Source organism: Ahaetulla prasina, chromosome 5 (genome assembly GCF_028640845.1).
Source record: "Ahaetulla prasina isolate Xishuangbanna chromosome 5, ASM2864084v1, whole genome shotgun sequence".
Taxonomy (NCBI): Eukaryota; Metazoa; Chordata; class Lepidosauria; order Squamata; family Colubridae; genus Ahaetulla; species Ahaetulla prasina.
Window position 1 is genome coordinate 28,838,903 of NC_080543.1, and position 23,814 is coordinate 28,862,716.

Below are 23,814 nucleotides of genomic sequence, written 5' to 3' on the forward strand. Positions count from 1 at the left end.
AAGAAGATTTGGCAACTGCAGAAATAAGCACAACTTTCTCATTGGTTTTCAGAAAACAGAGCCTTATGCTATATGGCCAGAGTTGCCAAGCAACTGGAAAGTATCTTGCCTGACATCTGAGAAGCACATAATCAGAAAATGTGTACCGTTTACGTAGGAGCCTTTGAGGTAAACATCAAAGGTAAATCTGGATTTTAAATCTAATCCCCTTTAACATTGTGAATAACATATACATTTGCTTCTTAGGTCATAAGTGGGGAAAAAAGAGAAGTTTCAAAGCCCATTATAAAGCCCATTAAAAGTCATCGTTGCTCACAGTTTTTATTACAAGAAAAAAGCACAGCTAGAATGTTCCACCGATTTCCAGCCTGTACTTACATACATACATACATAATTTTAAACAAGCGGTAGCAAAAAGTAATCCTGTCTCTGCAACCACTCAGGACAACTTGAACCAGCAAATAAAAACGCTTTTTAAAAATGGCAAAATAAATAAATCTGTTCATTTTCTCTGCAAAATAAGATTTCAAAAGCACCGCAAGATGCTCATCCCAAACAATATTTTTATTTCTCTCACCTGTTAAGATTAGGATAATGAAAACAGAAAAGACATCTGGGTATTTTGCTAGCACACCAGGAGCATTCATAGACATGTGGCGACCAAAGAATTTCTCAATATGCTCGCCTATAAGCTCATCAAATGTTGCACTCCAAGCTCTGGCTACACTTGATGTTCCTGCATGAGAATAAAAATGAAAGCTACCTCTTTATAACATTATATCTATTAACATACACATGGCACTACTTCATCTGGAGTGAACAAGGTTATGCAAAACAAAACAAAAAATGCCAAGGAATTTATAAAACATGTAAAAATACATATAGAAGAGGTGACCAGTTTGAAATTGGAATCTCAGATGCCTTGATATATCTCATCACAAAGGGATATATCACATATTCTAAATAGACAATTCATTTTTAAACTTTTTTTATTTAGAAGTTGCTGTGTTTTTGTTTTACAACCCAATCAACAAGACATGCTTTGGCTTCTGACATGCCCTTAAGAGCACCAAGCAGAATTGCGCAATTGCTGTTGAAGAGTTTTGTTAACAAGTTCACTTAATCTTCTAGAGATTTTAAAATCAGGCTGAACAAGAATGGAAGACAATTCGACTATCTTCTCTTAAAATGTGTGTTGCTTTTTTCCTACTATTCCCCAGATTCCTAGCTTATGTCCTAAGAACAGGAGTTATTCACACAAATTCACAGTACTGTTGTATCCCAGAGTTCAGAAATGACCATGAGGGTGTTGTTCCCTGTAGGATATTTTAGAGGCAAATTTTTGCAACTGTTTAAATCACAGAGGTATCACCAAAATCCATTTATCCAACTCAGAGTACAAAACTTGGCATATCATAATGTTCTTTCCAAAACAAGGTGTTCAATTCTATATTCCCTATACCACCCATTTCTTTCTTATAAGCATTTGGGTATCTACCATATTTTTCGCTCCAAAAGACACACCTGACCATAAGACGCGCCTAGGTTTAGAGGAGGAAAACAAGAAAAATATATCAGGCGGAGCCTGAGAGACCACAGATAGGTGTCTTCTCATGTGACAGCTCTTCCTATTGACTCCTGCACTGCGGAGAAGAGTCAGAAGAGGCGGGCAATGACAAAGACAGAAGAGGCGGGGTTCAGCACTGTAAAAGGACCCCGCTGCTGCGGCCTGGCCTGTGATGCAATATTCATTCCATAAGATATACAGGCATTTCTATCCACTTTGGGGAGGCGGGTGGGGAGTGCATCTTATGGAGCAAAAAATATGATAACTTCTTTTTAATTTTTCCATTTTTACTAAATATCTACCAATACAAATGCATCTACTACCTCTAGTTCGCACCATTTATGTATAACATGTAATTTGTTCATTCTATTTCCTCTGTCAGATTGAATGACCTTGATCTTCGATATATTAATGTTAATTATTATTTAATAAAATTTTTGTCTCCCATCTCACCCTGAGATGGAATGAACTCAATCTCAAACTTTAGTCAAATCCTTACAAAATCATTCAAATGCCACTCATTTGTTGTGTGATGGATAAAACTCAGAATTTTAGTCAAAATGAAAATAAGTTATTTCCTGGTTTAAGGAAGAAAACAATGTGGTTCAGCAAGTTCAATTGCACTTTGAATAAAGGACAAGGGAGATAATTTAGAAGCCAAGTCTAAAGAGGCAATGGTAACTGGTGACATTGGAGCTAAGGTTTAGTCTACATCTCAAGAGTACAAGATTGGAGAGGGACTCTTTGTGTACTTATACAGTGTAAAAATCATCTTCTCTAGCTGATACCCTTTGAAGGCATTGGACCTCAAGAGGAATTCTCCATAATTTGTTTTGTACCTGGAACAGCTGCCTAACAGAGTGAATTTTTTTTCTGGAAAGCAAGTATAAAAAGATTTACGGGGGCCATATTCTGATCAACAAGATCAGGGGATGCTAATTCTATAAATGCATACAAAGCAAGGAAATTCTTTATGTGAACACCAAGTAGTTGTAAATAAATACAGAGCTTTTGAAGTTCAACCTACATTCCCTTCCAAACCCTTCCTATTCAACCACTCCTACTTATTTTGGAACAAATTCCATCTTTAAACAAATTCATGCTGTGCTTCTCCCAAGTATTTTCTTTTATCACAGAAAAACATGAACCACTATTTCTTTACCCTTCTATAAAAAAAAAACTTGCTACAGGAACTGTCTGTTGAAAAATTATTCTACAAAATGTGAATTCCACCAAAGATAAATATTGTCCAGCTATTATTTCACTGACAGCCAATAAAAATTGTTTTAAGCAGTTTTTATCTGCAGATACTTGCTAAAATGATTAATGTATTATTAATGTGTTTCATTTTTTTAAATGTTATAAACTAAGAAAAACACATAAAACATACAGTACATTTCCTTAAGGGCACTAATTTTTATTTAAATTTTTTTTTTGCCAACTTTCAACAAAATGTTTCTGAATATTTTTATCTTTCATGCTTCTTACATGTAAGAACTCTTAATCCCCTATTAATTTAATTAATTATACATTTTAATTAATTTTATTATCCCTTCACCAATTCTTTCACTTAAAATAGTATGATGTAACTCTTATCATCTGGCTAAAACAACCTCCTGTCTCATTATTCAAGAATTGTATGTGCCTTTTGCTTGAATATGTACTATATCACTTTTGCTCAAGTCATGTTTAAATCATCTTCCAATTCAGAGCCCATGAAACTTATATATTTGTCCCAAATTTTAATCAGATGCTCAGGCACAGATCTGAAAGAGTTTATAGATCTTATAAGAGTTCACATAAGACTGCCAATAGTCTCATGGAATTTCAATAATTAGAAAACTAAAAGCCCTCTTGGGGCCAGATAGGCATTATGTTTCCATCTGTAATTTAATTAACTGGAGTTTGCCATTTCATATACATAAAGAAACCAGAGTTATCAGAAACTGGAGTTATTAGAAGCCACATGATGCTTTAGTTGTTTGTTTTTATTTATTAAATGTATTTGTTGTTCCCAACCTGGTAGATACAGTATCTCTTGGTGACATGGCAAGTTATTACATGTAATATGAGATTCTGCATTTAATCGTGTGTTAAAAAGAGAAGAGTATTGAACTACACATAGCACATGGTCTGATTTCCGAATCTATACCTAAATTGTGTTTCTTTTCCCTTTTTTATACATTTCTTCTGCAATTGACAAAAAAGAGAAAAATTTGTAATGTTCTCCTATAATCAATCTTATAAAAAGGTTCAGTTTTGCTTTCGCACAAGTCAAGCTGCACACGCCGCTCACACGACCAATTTCCCATTCCCCCCACAACAGCCAGGCCGCCAAGCCGCAAAAGCTGAGGACCGCCAGTCTAGTTGTAATTTTCCCTTCAAACATTTGTTTGTGGCCAAAAGGGATTCTTAATGTTCATCAGCATTTGTCAGATTTACACAATCAGATTAAATCCTAATGCATAGCATTCTATCATACGCATCCGGACAGATTTGAACAACAGGTTTTCTCTTTTTCATGTTTATCATACAATCAAAATACTTATTCAAAGGAAGAAGTCCCTAAGAGCTATGATTGCTAGTATTTACTGGAAGGAAAGTGAAGGTCATTAGACAAAAATTCCAGCAAGACTTCCACTTTCAAATTAGATACTTATATATAGGCGCTCCAAGGTAGCAAAATGTCTATTCATTTGCTTCCCCTTTTTTGATGCAGAAGTGATGTTTGTGTCTTTTGAAAAAGCAGGGCCTGAATCTCCCTACTGTTTCAATATAAGAAATAGCCTTGACACCTAATTTTTCTTCTGGTTAACAGTTCCTCTCATGCACTATCCCAGGAATCAATTATTTTCAGCCCCATTTTTGTGAGTGTTGGAAAAAAAGGCCAAAAAGACATGTCTGACAGAGGGCAGAGTGGTCCTCTCCATTTCTTGGCCGAGGGAGCCAGCATTGTCCAAAGACAATTTCCATAGTCATGTGGCCAACATGGCTATACCCAAAGGCACACAGAACGCTGTTATCTTCCCATCAAAGTGGTACTTATTAATCAATTTGCATTTGCATGCTTTTGAACTGCTAGGTGGGCAGGAGCTGAGCCAATTAATGGGAGCTCATCCCATTGCATGGACCTCTCCCTAAAATTGCTCCATTAAAATATGGCAAATCAACATATTTTTAGGTACTTCTAAAATAATGCCCAAAATAAGATCATATTGTAATAATAATGAACATATACTTTTTAAATCTCTATAACTCACCCCTTGAGAAGTCCCACACATTTTGCCTCCATGTCTTTTAGTTACACCACTCTGTTCTCATCTTCAGAGGCTGAAACTTTTTAAAAAAACCATTCCTTTCGAAGTAATGCTCTTGTTAGCCAGTATTCTCTACTCAAATAAAATGCTTTTGGGATAATCATATTAAGCTATTCTAAAGTTTTAAAAGGAAGCTATTATTATGACAGAGCACAACACAATATTTCACAGATCTAAATCTGTTCTTAATTAAATGGACCAATGATACAAAGGAATACCCACCAATGACATAAGAAAGAATTAGGTTCCAGCCAGTAATGAATGCCCACAGCTCACCGACAGTCACATAACTATAGAGATACGCTGATCCAGTCTTTGGAACTCTAGCACCAAATTCTCCATAGCAAAGTCCAGCCAGCACAGAAGCCAAAGCTGCAATCAGAAAGGAAATGACAATGGCAGGTCCTGCATTTTCCTGTGCCACTGCTCCAGCGAGAACATAAACCCCTGCCCCAAGGGTGCTGCCTACTCCAAGAGCAACCAAGTCAAATGTGTTGAGGCACCGCGAGAACCGGCTGTCGTTGCTTGTACAATCTACCACTTTCCGACGAAACAACTGCTGCCCAAAATGGATAACTTTCTGGCAAGGCATCTTCTTGACTGAACCTGTAAAATAAGAAAATCTGAATCAGTATCATTGGACAGAAAAAGCTAAGTGACTTCTGCAAATAGTTCTGTTACATGGTAGGAACTCCCCTAATGTTAACACCCTCCAAACCTGTTGCGAGTATGGACCACCTCTATTTTAAGGGATAAGAAAATACTCTGTTTTCCCAAAAATAATATGCAATCAGAAAATAAGTCCTACCATGATTTTTCAGGATGCTTGTAATATAAGCCCTACCCCCAAAATAAGCCCCAGTTATGATTGTCAGCCAGATGGATGCATTTAGTACAGTATTTCCCCAAAAATAAGACCTAACCAGAAAATAAGCCTTTTGGAGCAAAAATTAATATAAGATCCTGGTCTTATTTTCAGGGAAACATGGTAGTCAATTACTTCCTGCCACACTTTCTGAATTAAGGAGTACAAACCTATGCGTTTCTACTAAGAATTCAGTTCACTTGACTTTAGCTAAGTAAGAGTTCGTGATGGAAGCCTATTTTACAAAGTAAAAAACTGAAATGAAAGAGACTGAAACATTTCACTTCTTCATTATAAATATGAAACAATTTGTTATGTATTTCTTTTTATGACTACCTCTATGAGCAGTAATATTTTACTTTCCATTACATAGATAAAGTGGTTCTTTTTCTAAGCAGTTGCCAGCCTGAAATCTGAGTATTTCACCACCAATGTAATACACTCTATTCTCAATTTTTAGTCTCGTCTTCAAGTAGATAGTCCCTGGTTTAGGGTAAACAACACCTGATCTTCCACTTTTAAAAGTGCAAACATATAAATCAATCAAAAGGATTTTGAAAGACTGAGTGGAAAAAACAAATAGGAATATTTTCTATCATGTACATATTACATCCTATTGTACTGCATAATTCATAATATTCACATTCTAAAGTTTCCTTGCTTTCAGGGCGCAATGGCACTATTAATATGGTGCTTCAATTATCTGCCTAGCCTTTTGAGCGTCAAGCAAGCTGAACTAAAAGATGCTTAATATGGAAGCATATGTGTGCTTAATTAATAATTTAGTACTTCTTTCAATAGCAATTGAAATAGTAATATAGGGAAGGATATGAGTAGACTTTCAATTTGTGGATTATGAGCTCAATATCTGGAGCAATAAAAATAAACAGCAACTTTTCAGCTTTTATTTTAGCAACAGAAGACAAAGGAGAAGGGGGAAATTTGTCCTTCTGCAAAGGCCAATGTTTGTGTGATAAGAATTCCACAACTTGTACAAAAAAAAGAAAACTACTTCCCTTCTTATTCTGAGCTCCCTAAATTCTCAGAATTTCAAGAAGGAAGTAGATGGGGAAAAGCAAAATCCTTTGAAGTTTCTCTAAGAAATGGGTTCTTTTGAAATGCTTCTTATTTAAATAAGCTGTTCCTATGTTAGGAAACATAGGAAATAGTAGAGCAGGTTTTTTTCATTATTCAAAGCATACATTGCATGCCAATTTATTAAAGCCCAAAGCACTTCCTGTAGGCTCCTTCACTTCCTCCCAATACTAGGACTCAGCCCTAGACTTAGCATGTAGCATGGTTTTCCCCCATACATCTTTGGAAGTACTAGATCTACTGAAAAGGATACCATTAGAACTGAGCAGCAGCATTAATTTTATTCAGAATAGGTGGGGATAAACCTGAGTAAAACAACTGTTCCACTCAATGAATCATGGTTATCATTCACCATGGCTCTTATAGCTTTGGAGGCAGAAAATAATTATTAAAAGTATGGGCCTTAGCCAAGTATCTTATTATGTAATCAGCATATAATTCTAAATTTTAAAAAGAGAGGGGGTAGATTCAGGAAATTATAAGCCAGTTGGTTTCACATCCAATCTGAGTAAAATGGAGGGAAGAAAAATAGAAAACTGTACAGAATGTATGTACATGAATGTACATAAAAACAAGAATGATTTGATATGTGCTAATAGCTGAATGTCTCCAACAAAGCTCCTTATTCAAGTTGTCAGGGAAAATATAGAAGCAATGTCATAAGAGGCCAAAGTCATCTCATGGATTTGTGATCATCAAAAAACAGGAAGCAGAGATTAGGAATAGTTTTCACAAAGGAGAGATGGATCTCATGGATCAGTCTTTTAAGCTCATTTATAAACACCCTCGGAATAAGAGATTAGCAATGAGGTGGCAAGTTTGCTGATCATTTCAAATTGCTCCAGTTGATCAGATCAAAAAAGGAACTGTGGAGAGATCCAAAATGAAAGGGGTGAATGGGCCTTAAAATAGCAAAGGCAATCCAGGGTAAGCTTTGGTTTGAAGTGCAAGCTCATGTATTCTTTAGCAGAGTTGGAATCACTGGTCAGGAAAGCAATCTTGAGAGACCTAATCAAAGCATATCAGTGAAAATGTCAGTCTAGTGTGCAGTGGTTATAAATTCTATGCTGGGAATTATTTGAAAGAAAATAGAAGCAAAAATTGACAAAAGTAAAATTGTAATGTAAATGCGCATGGAATGATTTGTATATGTATTATTACAGAAACTAGAAAAGAACAATCAAAATGATTAGGGGATAGCCAGAACTATTCTCTAGCAAGGAAATTATTGCAGGCAAATTTGAATAGACTTGTATCAGTAACATTTACAAATAAAGCATAATGAAAGTGATACATTTTATAGTTTAAGGTTATTTTTTAATCTTCCTTGCTGTTATTGCTGTTTTTACATAGATGGTTTCAACTGTTTATTATCTGCAAGATGCATGAATGTTGTAACAGGAATTAGGTCTCTCTTCCATATGTTGTTTGGTTAAAGTCACCTGAATATTAATTCTCTGTAGACCACAGACAGACATCATTCTTCCACTGTTCTTATTTTCTTCTGAAGTACATCTAAGCCTTTCTAGAACATAACACTATCAAGAAACCTATGGCAACTTTTGTTTTCCTTTCTCTAACCAGGTTTCTCCCTTCACCTATCTTGCAACAAGCTTTTTTAGTTTTAACAAGCTTTCAGTTTTGAGATAACGTATTTTCTTCCAAAGCTCTTTTATTACTGCAGAAGGTGCAACAAACCACTCATATTGCATCATTGCTTAAACATAGTGGCTTCCTTCTGCAATACTATCAGAAACAATTTAGTACCGTGTATTTCAATACAACTACTGCAAGCAACAATATAAGAATTCAAGCTTGTTGATCAAACACATTTACTATGGCAACATCACCTATATACAGATTTACCTTTAATCTGCAGTTACTTAATAAATGCAAGAGAGGTATTTCTTTTGTAGTTGTTAAACACACCTCTGGTTCCACCCATTTTAACAAAAGTTCAACAGTATGCTTCATGTCTAAGAAAAATGAAAAGCAACTTGCACTTTATCATAACTTTAATTAAAAAAAATAAAACAAGGGGCAAGAAAGAATTTTTTTTCACAAAATGTTAAATAATACATGTACATTAACAAGCACATTTACATTCTGTAAAAGTTGTATGCATACTGTAATATTTACAAATTTAGATAAAACAGAATATAACTTTGAAAAGATTGAAAGGTTGTACATTATCATCTATACCCTTTAAATAAATAAAAACATTTTTTCAATGTTTTTGGGAAACATTTTTGGAAATTTTTCCCACAGATTTTAAAAGCTGATCTTTGAAAGGATCACTAGTTTTAGCCCAAAACCAAACAAAAATAAAAAGCAAAATTAATTTGTATACAAGGAAACAAATAAAATGTTTATTGAAAGTTCCCATTAGTGTAGAATTATATATCTCTTCTTTCAGTTAGTTAATTCAACTGAAGTGGAACTGCTATTAATGCTACAATTCAAAAACTAACCCTCTCAACTGCCTATGCTGCTCTATTATTCAAACACTGTAGGAGATACTTCAGATGAATGAAGTATCCTACCCAGCATGCTGACCAAAAGAATCAAGCACAGAATCTATGTGCCAACAATAGCAATTATGAGTAGGAATTCATAAAGAACAGGAGTTCATGCTTTCCAGAAGATAAATTTGGCTACCAACACTGATCAGACACAATTCTATACCATTTCATAAATTTCATTTCCTAGAGATGGGAATATAGGCTAGAAGGTAAGTTTACTTTGGGGTGAACGTTCTTAATTCTTTATTCATTTCAATCTATTTTAGATGAGTTATTCCAGTTAGGTCTTTCAATTTTTAGTATCCTGTTCCTTATATTAATGGACTATTGTCTTTTTTTTTAATTGAAAAAGTTTTACAAAGGTTTACCTCTCCTTCCCCCTCCCCCCTCTCCAACCTCCCCTCTTTTCCCCTCCCTCCCTCTCCCAAACCCCCTCTCCCCCGATTTCCCGGAACAAAATACAGGGTATTAAATCAAACAATCATAAACTAGATTATGCTAACTATCTGTGAACTCCCATCCTCCCCTAGAACCTTAACTCTCCTTTTACAAAGAAAAAACATAAACATAATTCTTGTAAACTGTTCATTCAAAAGCTATTGGTATTTCTTAGTCTGGCATCTATTTTGAATATAGTCAATCCATCTTCTCCATTCCAATATGTATCTTTCTTGTGAGCAGTCTTTCAGGAATGCTGAGATTTTTGCCATCTCTGCTAAGTTTGCAACTTTTAATATCCGATGGACTATTGTCTTTTAACTTACATAATTCTACACTTTAAAATATATTTTTTCATATATATTCTGAAGCAGAGAATGAGTATAAAGGAATAATAGTCTAAAACCATTAAAACTCTCACTGACTTAAAAGAAGCAGAAAGATTATGGTAGAAACCCCAAACAAGCTCTGACAGTAAACTGAATTAATAACTTATGTGTGATCCTTCCACAGTCCCTGGTCTTTCAGCTAACACCTTATGAACAAAGTGTACTTTTAATAACATCCCCTATCACATTCAATGTCCAAAGCAGCATACATAAAGTAAATAAGCCAAAATTGGGAGGCTGAATAAGGTGGTTGTTTCTAAAGCAGAGGTGGTTTCACTTTCTGTGTGGAATGCAGGGTAATAAGGTATAATTTGTGGAGTTGGATTTACAAACTCTGAAGTAGTAGAAAGATTGAAATGGAACTTTTTAGATTTCTTTTTAGCAGAAGAGCTTCCTCTACAATATTGGTATAGTAAGTATATACGTTTCTGAATATACTAACATGCTAGAGAACAATACCTATACCTAACAATTGTTAGGATGGAGTCTCCTATACCTAACAATTTTCATAAACTTTCTTTGTAAAAGACACTTCTAAAAGTCCACCAGAAGCTTCATATTGTAAGTTCAACAATGCAAAAACAACAAATGCAGGAGAGAAAGTTATAGCGTGAATTATATGTAAATACAGATAGTCCTTCCTTAACAAATATTTATTTAGCAACCGTTAAATTACAAAGGTACTGAAAAAAGTGATTTATGACTGGTCTTCATACTTATGACTGCCAGAGTGTCCAAGAGTCATCTGATTGCAATCAGAGTGTTTGGCTTGCATTTACCACAGTTGTAGCACCTGCAGACCCGTGCCATTTGCAACTTTCCCAGTGGCTTTCAAGGAGCAAAGTCAATGGGAAAGCTGGCAGAAGTCAGGAGTTGAAGACATATGATGTCTCCCTTAATGACAGCAGATGATTCGTTCAACAAAAAAAGGATTGTGGAATTGGGCTTGATCACATGATGCCTCGCTTAACATTGCATTGTTGAACTATTTTTCTATTCCCTTTTCTGGTTGTGAGGACCTCCTATTGCAGTTCCTATGCAACATAAATTACTAAAACATAACTTTGAAAGTGGGTTAGAAATATTAGCTGCAGAGTAAAATCCTTCAATTCTCTCAGTTAAAGGAAATTACTCAGTATAAGGCAACTATTTTTGGCTGGTCAAAACAAAATAGAAAAAATAGCATCTCGGACCCCATTCCTCTTTCACTCTCAGGGAGAAAAAAACGAAAGAACAGCCCTAGTACTTAAATCTGCAGCAGATAAGCAGGGAAATTCCAGCTCTCTGACCAGCTCTAAAGAAAGAAAACGGGAGCAGAACAGTGGGGAACTGATTCTATTCCATCTATCATCTGCACAGATGTTCTCAGAAAATATACGTAACTGCTGATGTAAGCCCAGCCTTCCCAGTAGCTCCAAAATGAAGCAACCTGGGACTATCAAGCTCAAAATGTCATTTCTGATTCTTTAGAGAGTATGGCTGAGATTTGGAGGTGTGGATCCATAGCTTGAAAAGAATCCAGGTGCCTCAATTTTCCTTTTTAGACTGTAATGGATTTTTCTCAATAATTAATTAGACACATTAATCAGAGGATTCTCTGAGCTTGGGGGTCCCACTGGACTGAGTTCTAAGGAAGTAGAGAATGTGAAACCTGATGGCATCTATGTTCAAAAGTCCTATGAAAGTCCTTAATAACTACCCTGCAAAAATAGACATCCCCAGGAAAATTATTGCAGCTGGTAAGTTTTTCATATTCAAATCAATGATATCTCTTCACTTATTTCTTGTACCCTCTAGCTAAAGTTTACAAAATCCTTATGGCCTGAAGAATCTTAAGCAAATCCTCAAGACAATCCAATTTAATTTACCTACATGGCTTATTAGACATCCATATTATTTGAATAATCTAAAATTAATTAGATTATATTATTATTATTATTATATTATTATAATAAATTTATTATTAACAGTGACTCAGAACTGTATGGACACGTGTTCTAATAATATATATTTAGGAGAACAAATGGCTGTCTCAATTAGGTTTGTACCCAGATCAGAAGGAATGGAGCAGAGTGAACAGAGAAGTTGTCAGACATTTGGCAAGATGCTTTTCCACTGGCTGAAATCTCTTAATTACCAATTGCCCAGGCATGAAAAGATACGGCTAGTAGTGGATGGATTTAACTTCCTGGGTTTCAAGTTATATTGTTGGGTAAATACTCTAAAGTAAGTATATTACAGTGTCATCCTTGTTCATCAATTTGTTCATTGTAATCTTTCTTAAGCCTTGTAATGCTTCAGAGTACAAGTAGTTCTCAACTTATAATCATTCATTTAACAACCATATGAAATAGCGACACTGTTGAAAAAGTGTCTTATGACCATTCTTCACACAACTGTCGCAGTTCCCTTAATCACATGATCGCGATTAGGATCCTGACATATATTTCTGATGGTTGCAGTGACCCAGAGTCATGTGATCACTTATCTGCAACCTTCCCAGCCAATTACCGACAAGCAAAGTCAATGGGGGAAGCAGAATTTGCTTATCAACTGTGTAAGTCACTTAATGACTGCAAGGAAAAAAGGTCATAAAATTGGGCAAAGCTACATGATGCTGCACTTAATGATCAGATTTATTTATTTATTTATTTATTTATTGTTTATATTTATATACCGCCCTATCTCCCAAAGGACTCAGGGCGGTTTACAGGCATTTAAAAGCAAATAAATACAATCTAAAAACAATTAAAAAACTTATTCAAAGCCTAATAATTAAAAATATAAAAAATAAAACCCAAGTTAAAACCCATAAATTAAAATCTAGCTCAGTCCTGCGCAATTAAATAAGTATGTTTTAAGCTCATGGAAGGTCCAAGGTCTGGAAGCTGACGAAGTCCTGGGGCAGTTCATTCCAGAGGTGGGAGCCCCCACAGAGAAGGCCCTCCCCCTGGGCGCCGCCAGACGACATTGCCTCGCTGACGGCACCCTGAGGAGTCCCTCTCTATGAGAGCGCACGGGTCGGTGAGAGGTATTCGGTAGCAGTAGGCGGTCCCGTAGATAACCCGGCCCTATGCCATGGAGCGCTTTAAAGGTGGTCACCAAAACCTTGAAGCGCACCCGGAAGGCCACAGGTAGCCAGTGCAGTCTGCGCAGGATGGGTGTTATGCGGGAGCCACGAGGGGCACCCTCTATCACCCGCGCAGCCGCATTCTGGACTAACTGCAGCCTCCGGATGCCCTTCAAGGGGAGCCCCATGTAGAGAGCATTGCAGTAATCCAGGCGAGACGTCACGAGTGCGTGAGTCACTTCAGGATGAAGTGGTTTCACTTAAATTGAGGACTACTTGTACAAGGTTTTTTGTCCAATGGACCAATGATACAGACAAATACCCACCAATGACATAAGAAAGAATTAGACTCCAGCTAGTAATGAATGCCCATAGCATACCGACAGTCAAATAACTATAGAGATACGCTGATCCAGTCTTTGGAATTCTAGCACCAAATTCTCCATAGCAAAGTCCATATTGTTTTCTTTGTATTTTAAAAGACTGTCATTTGAAAGAGGGTTCTTTACATGCACATACAGATAGTCCTCGATTTACAACTAATTAGTGACTTTTTGAAGTTACAACGGCCCTGAAAAAAGTGACTTATGCCCGTTTTTCACGCTTAGGATGATTGCAGCATCTTCACAATCATGTGATCAAAATCTGGACCCTTGGCAACTGGCTCATATTTATGATGGTTGCAGTGTCCCAGGGTCAGGTGAGCACCTTTTGTAACTTTTGGGCAACAGAGTCAAAGGGGAAGCCAGATAAAGTTTTTAACCATGTTACTGACTTGACAACTCTGGCAGTGACTCACTTAACAACTCTGGCAAGAAAGGTTGTAAAATGGAGCAAAACTCACTTAACAACTGTCTTAGCAACAGAAATTTTGGGCTGAATTGAGGTCACAAGCCAAGGACTACATGTTCACACTTAAACATCCCAGATACATATGCTGCAAAGACATCCCTTAGCAAAATCAAACATTACTCTGCACCCCTTTGCATGTTTACTAAGACTTAAGGCACACTATGCACAGAATTAGTCTAGAAACTCCAATCACTAAAATTGGAAATTGTGATTATAAGAGTAGGAAGTCTGTTTATTCATTCCACATATTGCTGTTTTTCTAATGAAAGCATCTCATCATCATATTCTACTATGCAATTCTAAATTACCCTGGAATTAAGAATCAGCTGCCAATATAATCTCAAATTAGAAGAAGAGAGGGAAGACATTCAACTAGTCAGTACAGAACCAGCATTAAAACTAAACATGTCTTCTACAGCGTTGCAATGCTTTGGGTTTGATTGGAAGAGGTGCTCTAACACAGACACAGCAACTGCCTGGGACTCATTAATAGACACAAATCACCACCCCATCTTTTCTTCTACATTTGCCTTCAATGACTCAGATATCATATGTATTCTTAAAATAAACTGATAAAATTTAACCACAAGTTAGAACAATGTAGCATAGCTTAAAATACAATAAAACAACGAGCAATAAAATAAACTAAAAAAACAAGTGTAAGATGTAAAGAGGTCCAAACACAATAAAGCCAGGGTTACAATTAAGAACTTAAATATATATTTTGAAGTTTAAATGACAACAAAGAAATAAATAACCTGACTGCTAACAATTGGAAACATATCTGCAAGAAGATAATTCAATCATTCAAGTCGAAACACTTGAATGTATATATTATTAATAATTTGCCCCAATCTCATTTTAAAAGGCCAGTAGAAAATATATTGAATAAGATCCAATAGCACAAGGACTGAGATACTTAAAAATCTCCTTTCAAAATCTGAAATCTGAAGGCACAGTCTGTGAATGAAGAATTGTAAAAACCTTTCTTGGGGACAGGGGGCCCTAGTAATATTAACCAGATAGTGCAAGTCATTTGCACTTGACATATTATCAGTTTTGCAAACGTATGCAATAACTTATGTTAAAAAGATTAGAAAGTTTGCAAATCATCATCTGGTGTAACGTACAAAAATATATATTCACAGATCTCACATCAATAGCTTTTATAACAAGCAAAAGGAGTACATCTTCTGAGGATGATTTCATTTTTAGTTTTGTTTTGTTTTACAACGGATATTTTGTTCAGCTTTCTTTATGCTAAATGGCTGAGGTACTTAAATGTTGGCAAAAACTGTTCTAGTATTTGACAAGCTTTTTTTTTAATGCAGCAAACATCCAAAAATAGTAACTGTGAGAGATTCTTGTCAGCCTTGAAGATTATATATTAATGTATTTTTCAGGGGGAAAAAACCCCAATCCTGAAATTCTTCAGAGTTTCTGTCTTTCTCACACCATATGGGATCATGCTACAATTACAGACATGCTGTATCTTTGCGAGGTTCAGAAAGGAAGCATTGCCAACACACCCAAATTCTCTTCTGAGATATTGAGATTAGTAGCAAGCTAGAACTGAAGGTTATAAAGCCACAAACATACATTACAAATTTATACACAATGTGCCAGCATAAACATATACACTCTCGAAAAACTATATACCAATATACCAAAAAAAACTATTTGTTTATTCTAAGAAAAATTCCTATTTTTATAACTTTAATAAGCTATGCTAGCTGCACTTAGCTGAACAATAATAGCTTTAAATCAATGGACTGTATCAGACCACAGATAAGAAAAGTTCTATTTTAAAGCTATGGTTAGTTAACTTATTGATTACACAGTGACAAGCAAAGCTACTGCTGAAATTTGAATGAAAAAAGGGAAAAGGTATACAGTATAAACCTAAAGGGTTAAGGGTTTTTATTATTGATGACAGCTTCCCGATTGTGGTGTCCAAATATGCAGACCAACTCTCAGAATTAACCAAAAACTTTGCTGGCTAGAGAACTTTTGGAATTAATGTCCAAATATCAGGCAGGCATTCAAGTTAGAGGAGGCTGGCTTACGAGAACATAGGAAGCTGTGTAGTCATTCATTCAGCTCAAGAGAGTTTGTCCCAATTGATAGTGGCTCTCTGTGATTTTAATCATTCCAGAAAATGACTAGGATTAAATCTGAAACCTTTTGCGTGCCAATGAAAACTATAATGAAGTGTAGAATCGAAGAACAAATTTAATAATTATAGTACAACCATCTATAATGAAAAGGGAAATCAATTCAACTCTCCTTGAGATGTAGTCACCTAACATTTTCATAAAAGCCTTCAGAGATGGAAAACAATTGTAATGAGCAATCTATATATAGTTCAACAGCTGTACAGATCTTATGACAATGTAGTTTTTCCTTACATCCAACAAGATTCAGGTAGCAGCAATTTGTACTTTTTTCTGGTCCTAGACTTGATGGTATTAGTTCCTGATCATCTTTTTATGCATCTGAGCACTGATACCATATCTTCCCTCAATCTTCTTGTCTCCACACTAAACTGTGACCTGTATATAAACTCTGCAAGGCTCAATTACTTGTCATTATTATATTCTCAGAATTTACCCATTAGTCATTATTTCTTTTACTCCACTCTTCCTGAGATAAAACTGTTCTTTGGAACAACTGAACAAAAACAGCCTAGGGTAGCTTACTCATTTATCCTGAAAACTGTACAGCCTGAACACAACTGTTGATGTTGGCACATCACTTGTCGATGTTGAAAAGGCACGGAGTGACATGTACCTCCCCTGAAATGGAATACTATCAGAATTGCCACAATTCATGGGCCCAAACATCTTCCATATCCTTAGTCTTGATGTCTATTCTAAGTACAAGTCAAAACCATCATACTTGAATTATTTTCCTCTGATGCTTTGAGAAACTAATTAATATGTGTATAAAACTTAAGTTAACATCTTTCTATAGATTTTAAAGAATCAACATGTCACTATCTCCACTATTATTGCTTCCTGAAATACATACAGAATTCTGAGGAGTTTTGGAAGCTCCAAACATATCCGGAAGACATGAGATTAGAGAAGACTGCCGACTACTGTTTCTCTCTGCAGCTACAAACACTGAAAGTTCAAAGCAAAGTTTATTGTCCTGGAGTATTCCAGGAGTATCCAGAGTAGAAGCTTGATTGGGGTCAAATTAGACTAGGCTAAAATGTCTAAACTATTTTGCTTGGTTAACCCCGCACAAACTTTAGGTGTTCTATTCACTAAGTAGTATGGTTCTGATATGGCACCATCTTTGATGGTCACCAGGCTTCATGCCTGACCTGGTACTTTTTCTAGATTTATTTTTTTAATGGGAAAAAAAAGCATGTTTTAGATGCCATTGGGAGTTCTTTAGATTCCTATTGGGAAATCATTTTCTTAAGGCCAATGGCTGAGGCCTACAGCTTTGTTTGAAAGTACGCCCATCTGTCTAATAAAAAACCGAACTGGTAAGACAGCTTCAGTTAAGGAAACAAGAAGAAGGTGTAAGATCTGCTTTAATATTTTATGCTTGAGCACATTATTCTTGCTAGTCATTTTGTGGGAATGCCCAGGACAAGCTGATAAACTTCCAAATCTGGTCTACAATCAAAAAAAACCCGCAGAATTTAATAAAAAGGAATTATGATTTTCTTCCAGTGAGACTGATGTTTGTCGATTAAATTAAACTTTATTTCAATGGAACAGTTGATAACTATAAATACCTACCTGACAACTCATCACAACATCAGTTAATGTGAAACAGTATCTTCAAATTGGAATATATAAAAGATATGGGTGAATCTTAAAGCCGTTCACAAACACAGGCCAAACACCAGTTTGGCACCCTCTTTTAATATGCTGTACTTTGCATACCATTACAGGTTAAAACTAGCACTTAAAATGGGTGTGGAAATGGACTGGAAGCTACTACGGTTGATGAAGTATAGACCTGTTATAGTAGAAACTACTCAGTTCAGTTGGTAATCTAAATAGCCTATTTTGGACTATATGTATTATAATGTAATAATCTAAACCAAAGAATGTCACAACTGATATCTGTGCTAAAGCTAATAAAGGGCACGAAGTCATTGCCGTTATATCGTCAGGAAATCACACGGCTGGGATCATTTCCACACATGAGCATAAGAATACAAATTTGTAACTTCAGTTCCATATGCTGTAAAACAAGTTCACTAGATAGACGAGCATTAATGTTACAAGTTGTAGCAAGTGATAAGAAGATATATCTTTTCTATTTTAATTTTGTACTTATTAAGAAGGCATACAAGTGATTTCCATAAAGAAAGAAAGAAAGCAGTTCTCAAACGAATTAAGGCACAATAAAAAATAGATAAGTAGAATAGGATAGCAAATTGCAATACGATGCATTCACGAAGTTTTATACAGCAAGAACCATTGTGGGTAGCTAATTATGTATTCAAAAAGTCACTTCCAAAAAATGCTAAGAAGCTAATTACAAAGAAAATGAAAAGTAAAATTTCAGTTTATCTTGTCACAGTTCATTCTATCCAAACAGAAGGGGAAATTTTTATGCTGGAATATCGGAAGTATCACTGTATGTCATAACAGCTGTTCAGAAACAACTTTAGACAAAGGATGAATAGGCCCTGGCCTAGGGCATCAAAGCTTAGGAAGCAGCAATGCTGTTTCTCCTAACAAATTATTCCAAAAATTCTAATATAGCTATCTGCTTGTGTGTGCATACTGCCAAAGCATCACTCAATTTTCTGTTTTATTTTACTTTTGTTCTCTGATACCTTCTACCTGGGAGCAGATCCATACTAACACCAAATAAATGGAAGTCTGATTATTCCTCTGTAGAGTGCACATATTTCTCAATAGTAACAGGAAGCTCACCTTTAGGTAAGATCAATATAACTCAGTAGGTGACAGTTGCAGCAATTTTGCATCACAGTTTATGTTCTATATGAACCCTGGAGATCAATGAAACTGCAGTGAAAACTCTAATATACTACTGTACATTAATTCCATAAATGACAAAAAGCATGAATTAGTCCTAACAATAGACAAAATACTTCAAAAGGCAAGCATAAACAAAGCTGAAAGCTTGTTTTCAGATAATTACACTATAATTAGATCATAATTGCAGAAGTAATAAAAGCATCAAAGTCTGCATTCATTTGTACCAGTTCACACATGTGTTAGTTTCACTCTTTATTTATTTAACCTTACTTATCTTTTGCTTCCCTTCAGTTTCAGAATTAAATAAAGTCAATCAAGAAATGAAAAAACTTTAATGTTAGTTCATTTCACTGGCAGGGTTCAGACATAGTAGTATGCATAACCTGTTGTTACCTGCATATTTCTATCTTCCTATCGCACATTTAAATATATTTAAAAATCCTAACAATAGATTGCAGGCTGTTGTGTGCAAATCAGACAGATGATGATTTCTTAAGGAGCCAAAACAGAAAACCAAACTACTTTGAACTAGCATTGTGTAGAGTGTTTTTGATTTATGCAAAATAAATGATTCATGGCTAGCCAGAAAAGCTTACAATCAGTTTGCTGTTGAGTAACCTACTTGATCTGATTTTACATAGTTTACAGACTGCTGCAACCATAAACTGACATTGAGTGGCAGTTCCCTCACTATAACTCAGATTACTTCTAGTTCTTTGTGTCATCTACACCCAAGGAAGAACATTACTTAGAAATTAATCCTCTCTGCCAATCTTCAAAGATACAAGAATCAGGATGCCACAGTAGTTTCAACATGGGACTCCTCTGGCATACCCTCTCTTCTCATCTTCTACCACACATCCCACCCGAGGAACAAGAAAGAGCAAAACAAAATCTTTCTTCTCCTATAACTTTAATAGCTCCAACCTTCAGAGAATTTTAATTTCCTCTTCCCGTTACAAAAAAAATAAATTATTAGCCATCCATCCAGCCATAACAAAATCTAGAAAGACTGGACAGTCTACAGCCATCTGAGTCATTTGAAACCTAAGTACTCACAAGTGGTTCATGAAAGATCAGCTTCACAAGTGTGCAAACAAATTTTCATGTCCAATCAGTGGAGGGTCACCAGGACAATGATCGCTGTTGAAATTCGTGGTTGCAGACACCTAACATCAGTCTTGGTATCTCCTGTCCAGTAACAATGGCCTTCTGGATTTTTTTTAAAAAGTCGGGTGAAGCTTACTTTAGAACTTACCTGAGGGTTTCAATCTATTGCATGCCACAAAATAGCAGGGAACCACCATATTAAAACACAGTAGCATGAAAGTTTCATGGATAATTGCTTTTTGTATATGGCAGCTGTAGCAAGACTGTATAGGCTGTATAAGCACAAAGATGGAAATATTCTGAAATATCCACCATGAAGGAATAGTTAATAAAGATAGTATTTGCCAAAATGCAAAATTAACTTCTTGATTGAGAACAAGTACATTTATTAGTGACTGGAAATCCTTTATGGACTTTTTGTTGAAAATGGGAAAAAAATGAACTGGTGACTTATAGATTTAATGAGTCAAAAGGATAAAATATTGGAAGGGAATTATGATGTAACCTTAAAAGAGGGAGGATAGATGATAATCTTATTTGTAACTGCTGTAAAGATCAGAAACAGATTCTTTATATATATTTTTTTTCTTTCTTCTTTTGTTTATTTACTTTTTCTGTTTATTCATTTGTTCTGTATTTTTATTTATTCTTTTTATTTAAATCCGTATGGTTTTATTACTGTACAAAATCTGTTAATACAAATTGAAGTCAACTCAGCAGTATGGTCAGGGAACAGAAAAGATGGGGGCATAGGCTGTTCACCCTCATATTAAGAGGCAGGATAATACCACCGTATGATACAGTAGTTACTACAGCTGTTTATGTTGACAGCACCTATGATGGATAGCAGAAGAGGATTTCTTGATATATGAAGTAACAATATAACTTCCTGGGCAAAACTTAAGCAAAGGAGTCATCATTCCTTTCAAAGTCAAAATTTTTCACTGCAAGACACCAGAGACACGATATGGTAACCAGTTTTGGAACTTTGTGTGTACTTTGCCTAGGAAATATATACTGTTTTAGAGCAATTGTTTGCCTCCCATTCATAGATCACAAGAGGAAGGGGGCAGAAAAATGAAAACCCCGATTCATAAAACAACCATTAACGATACACTCAGCAATCTCCCTATATTCTTTCCATAGAGTAGTAAGGAAAACACCAGCTTCTTTATCAGAAATAAACGCAGAACATTTTTATTTCACCCGTAGGTTACAGCTGCATCGAGGGGAATATCCCTATCCCAAACCCGAAACCAACCCGAGTCAAATTAAGGGTGAAAGGGTCCAGTTGTTGGATTTTAAGTGATGAGTCACTATAAGGAACCATCTCGCCCTCCCTTCCTACCCCCGGGACACTGCACGATCCGAAAAAAAGGACCATTTAAGGAAGGGACTTCTGTCATCCCTTAAACCCGTTTAGCTTCGCCGTTCCAGCGCCTAGGATCTCCGTCCTGGAAGGGATCCGCCTGGAAAGCGCCCCGGGAAGGACGGCAGGAGAGAAAAACGGAAAGACGATCCATCCAGCCCCGTGTGCTCGATCTACCTAAGGCAGGGCGCATGCTTCCGCCCTTCTCTCCACATCGCCCATCGCTATAAACATTGCATCATGCAACACGCTACTCCTCGCAAAATGGACTCCTACGCCTGGCATGTGGCTGGGCGCCGAAGTACACGTCGATCGGTCCCAAACCGTTCGGGGAAATCGTCCGGAGCCACGGCTTGAAGAGTATCCGTCTTACGACCCCGGCTCACGGAGAAAGCGGAGCGGGACCCCCCGCCACCCCCAACCCCTCCACTCCACCCCGCGGTCGCGGCTTTCTCTTTAGCGTGGTCTGGCTGGCTTCTCCCCTTCCCTCTCCTCCCCTCCCTACCCGCGATCTCTCTCTCTCATTCAGGTCATCTTCCCAAGCAAGGCTGGAAAGCCATGATCCCTCTCGGGAGATGGTAGAGGAGAAAAGAAGGGCAGAGCAAGAAGTGGGGGGGGGGGAACCTTCCCATCAGCTACTCACCTAGCTCGTCTGTCGGGGTTGTTTCTACTACAGCGGCCGGTTTTTTTTGCTTTTTGTTTAGAGAAGAAGAGAGGGGAAAGAAAAGGGACGCTTGAAGAGGAGCCGGAGTTGGGAAGCGAAGCGAGGAACCTGCCGTAAGCCGAGCTCGAGGGTGGCAGCGCCGGGAGAGACGGAAAAAGAGAGAGAGAGAGAGAGAGAGAGAAGAAGAAGCAGCTCACAGAGGGCACACTTTACAACCGCTGCCGCTGCTACTTATAGTGACTCCTCCCTCTCTCACTCTCGACTGTCGTGAATGAAAGAAGGGGAGGGAAATTATAATAACACACACACACACACACACACAAAAGAAGCAGCCTAGGGGTTGTTGAGGAGGGCGGAGAGATAATAATAAAAAAAAAAAAGGCGCAGGGGGAACGGTTGCTCGTAACAATCCCTCGGTTCCCGCGTCCTCCCTCTTTCTCCACCTCCGGCTGCTTTCGTCGCGAGGGAAAAGACAAAAGCGTCGAGCGATAGTGGAAAAAACTGAAGGAGGCGCGCGTGCCGGGGAACTCCCCCCCCCGCCCCAACGGCCGATTGGTGGCCCTGAGCGCGCCCACGCGGCTACAAACCCCCGGGTGGGGCGCCGCCACCCTTCCCGCCGAAAGGTGTGGCTGTGGGCAAGGCCGGGAGACCGCCCAGCTTGTCCTTGGGCTCCCTTCCTCGCACGCGCTAGCAATTGTCTCTCCTAGGCGCGGCGGAAGCCGTTTCAAAAAGCCGAGCGCCTTTTTCTTGTTCTCGAGCGAATGTGGAGAGCTTCCGATAAGGCCGGCTTTCTCCGTGGTGAGAAAGAACAGCTGCTGGAAGGGTGGAAAAACGGCGTGGCTTTCCCAGCCCGGACTTCTCTTCATTGTTTTGGACTTCAACTCCCATGATCCCCGCCGAGGAAAAGGCAGGATTCCGTGCATCTCCACTTCTATGGAGCACCCCCACACACACCTTCAATGTTTTATCCATTCGTTTGGGCAAGCAAAAATTCTTTAAAATGTATTCCGATGTGCTGCATTTAATGTCCCCAAACTGGAGGGCGCTCCTAATTTATTAATTTTTTAAAAAAATCTTTTGCACGGCTCTTCTGTAACTATGAGTGTGTTAGTTAGACTAACCTATGTCTAACTGAATTAGGGTTTACTAAATGACTTACTTATCTGGGATCACGGAAACGAACCCCGCAGATTGCATAGGGTCAGCCCCCATTTTCTAGAGGCCTTTTTTGCGAAACCAGACAAAGGGTAAGGCACAAGTATGCAGTCATAATAAAACTAAACATCCGGGAAAAATGGCAAATTAATAAAGGAAACACGTTCATACCATAATCTATATAATAATCACTTTTCGGGGGTAATCCCTTTTAAATTCAATGGGACATATTTCCAGATGCACAGATGAAGCAGGACAAACATGTTAAAACAGAAACAAAATTCTTTTTAATATAAAAGTTGGATTTCAACGTTTGGGAGGTGCTCTATAGAGTACAAAACATTTCTATCAATGTCTGGATCTGGCATAACAAAGGTTCAGGTGGCACTTGAAAGATTAACAAATGTTTTGGGTGCTGCGTGTTT

General features: G+C 37.2%; 1 protein-coding gene across 2 annotated transcripts in view; it reads right to left on the bottom strand.

Annotated features, from left to right (window-relative positions):
* The window catches only part of SLC7A1 (solute carrier family 7 member 1), a 44,469-nt gene extending 20,871 nt beyond the window's left edge, over positions 1-23,598 (bottom strand). Inside the window, exons 1-3 of one of the 2 annotated variants that reach the window (XM_058185384.1) lie at positions 19,026-19,091; positions 5,107-5,490; positions 578-736 (exon numbers count right to left, since the gene is read on the bottom strand). In XM_058185384.1, the coding sequence (XP_058041367.1) occupies positions 578-736; positions 5,107-5,476 (529 nt within the window). In that variant the 5' untranslated portion in view covers positions 5,477-5,490; positions 19,026-19,091. Of the gene's footprint in view, positions 1-577; positions 737-5,106; positions 5,491-19,025; positions 19,092-22,213 lie in introns of those variants that run through there. The other variant, XM_058185383.1, reaches the window with a different exon arrangement.
* Positions 23,599-23,814: the final 216 nt, after the last annotated feature.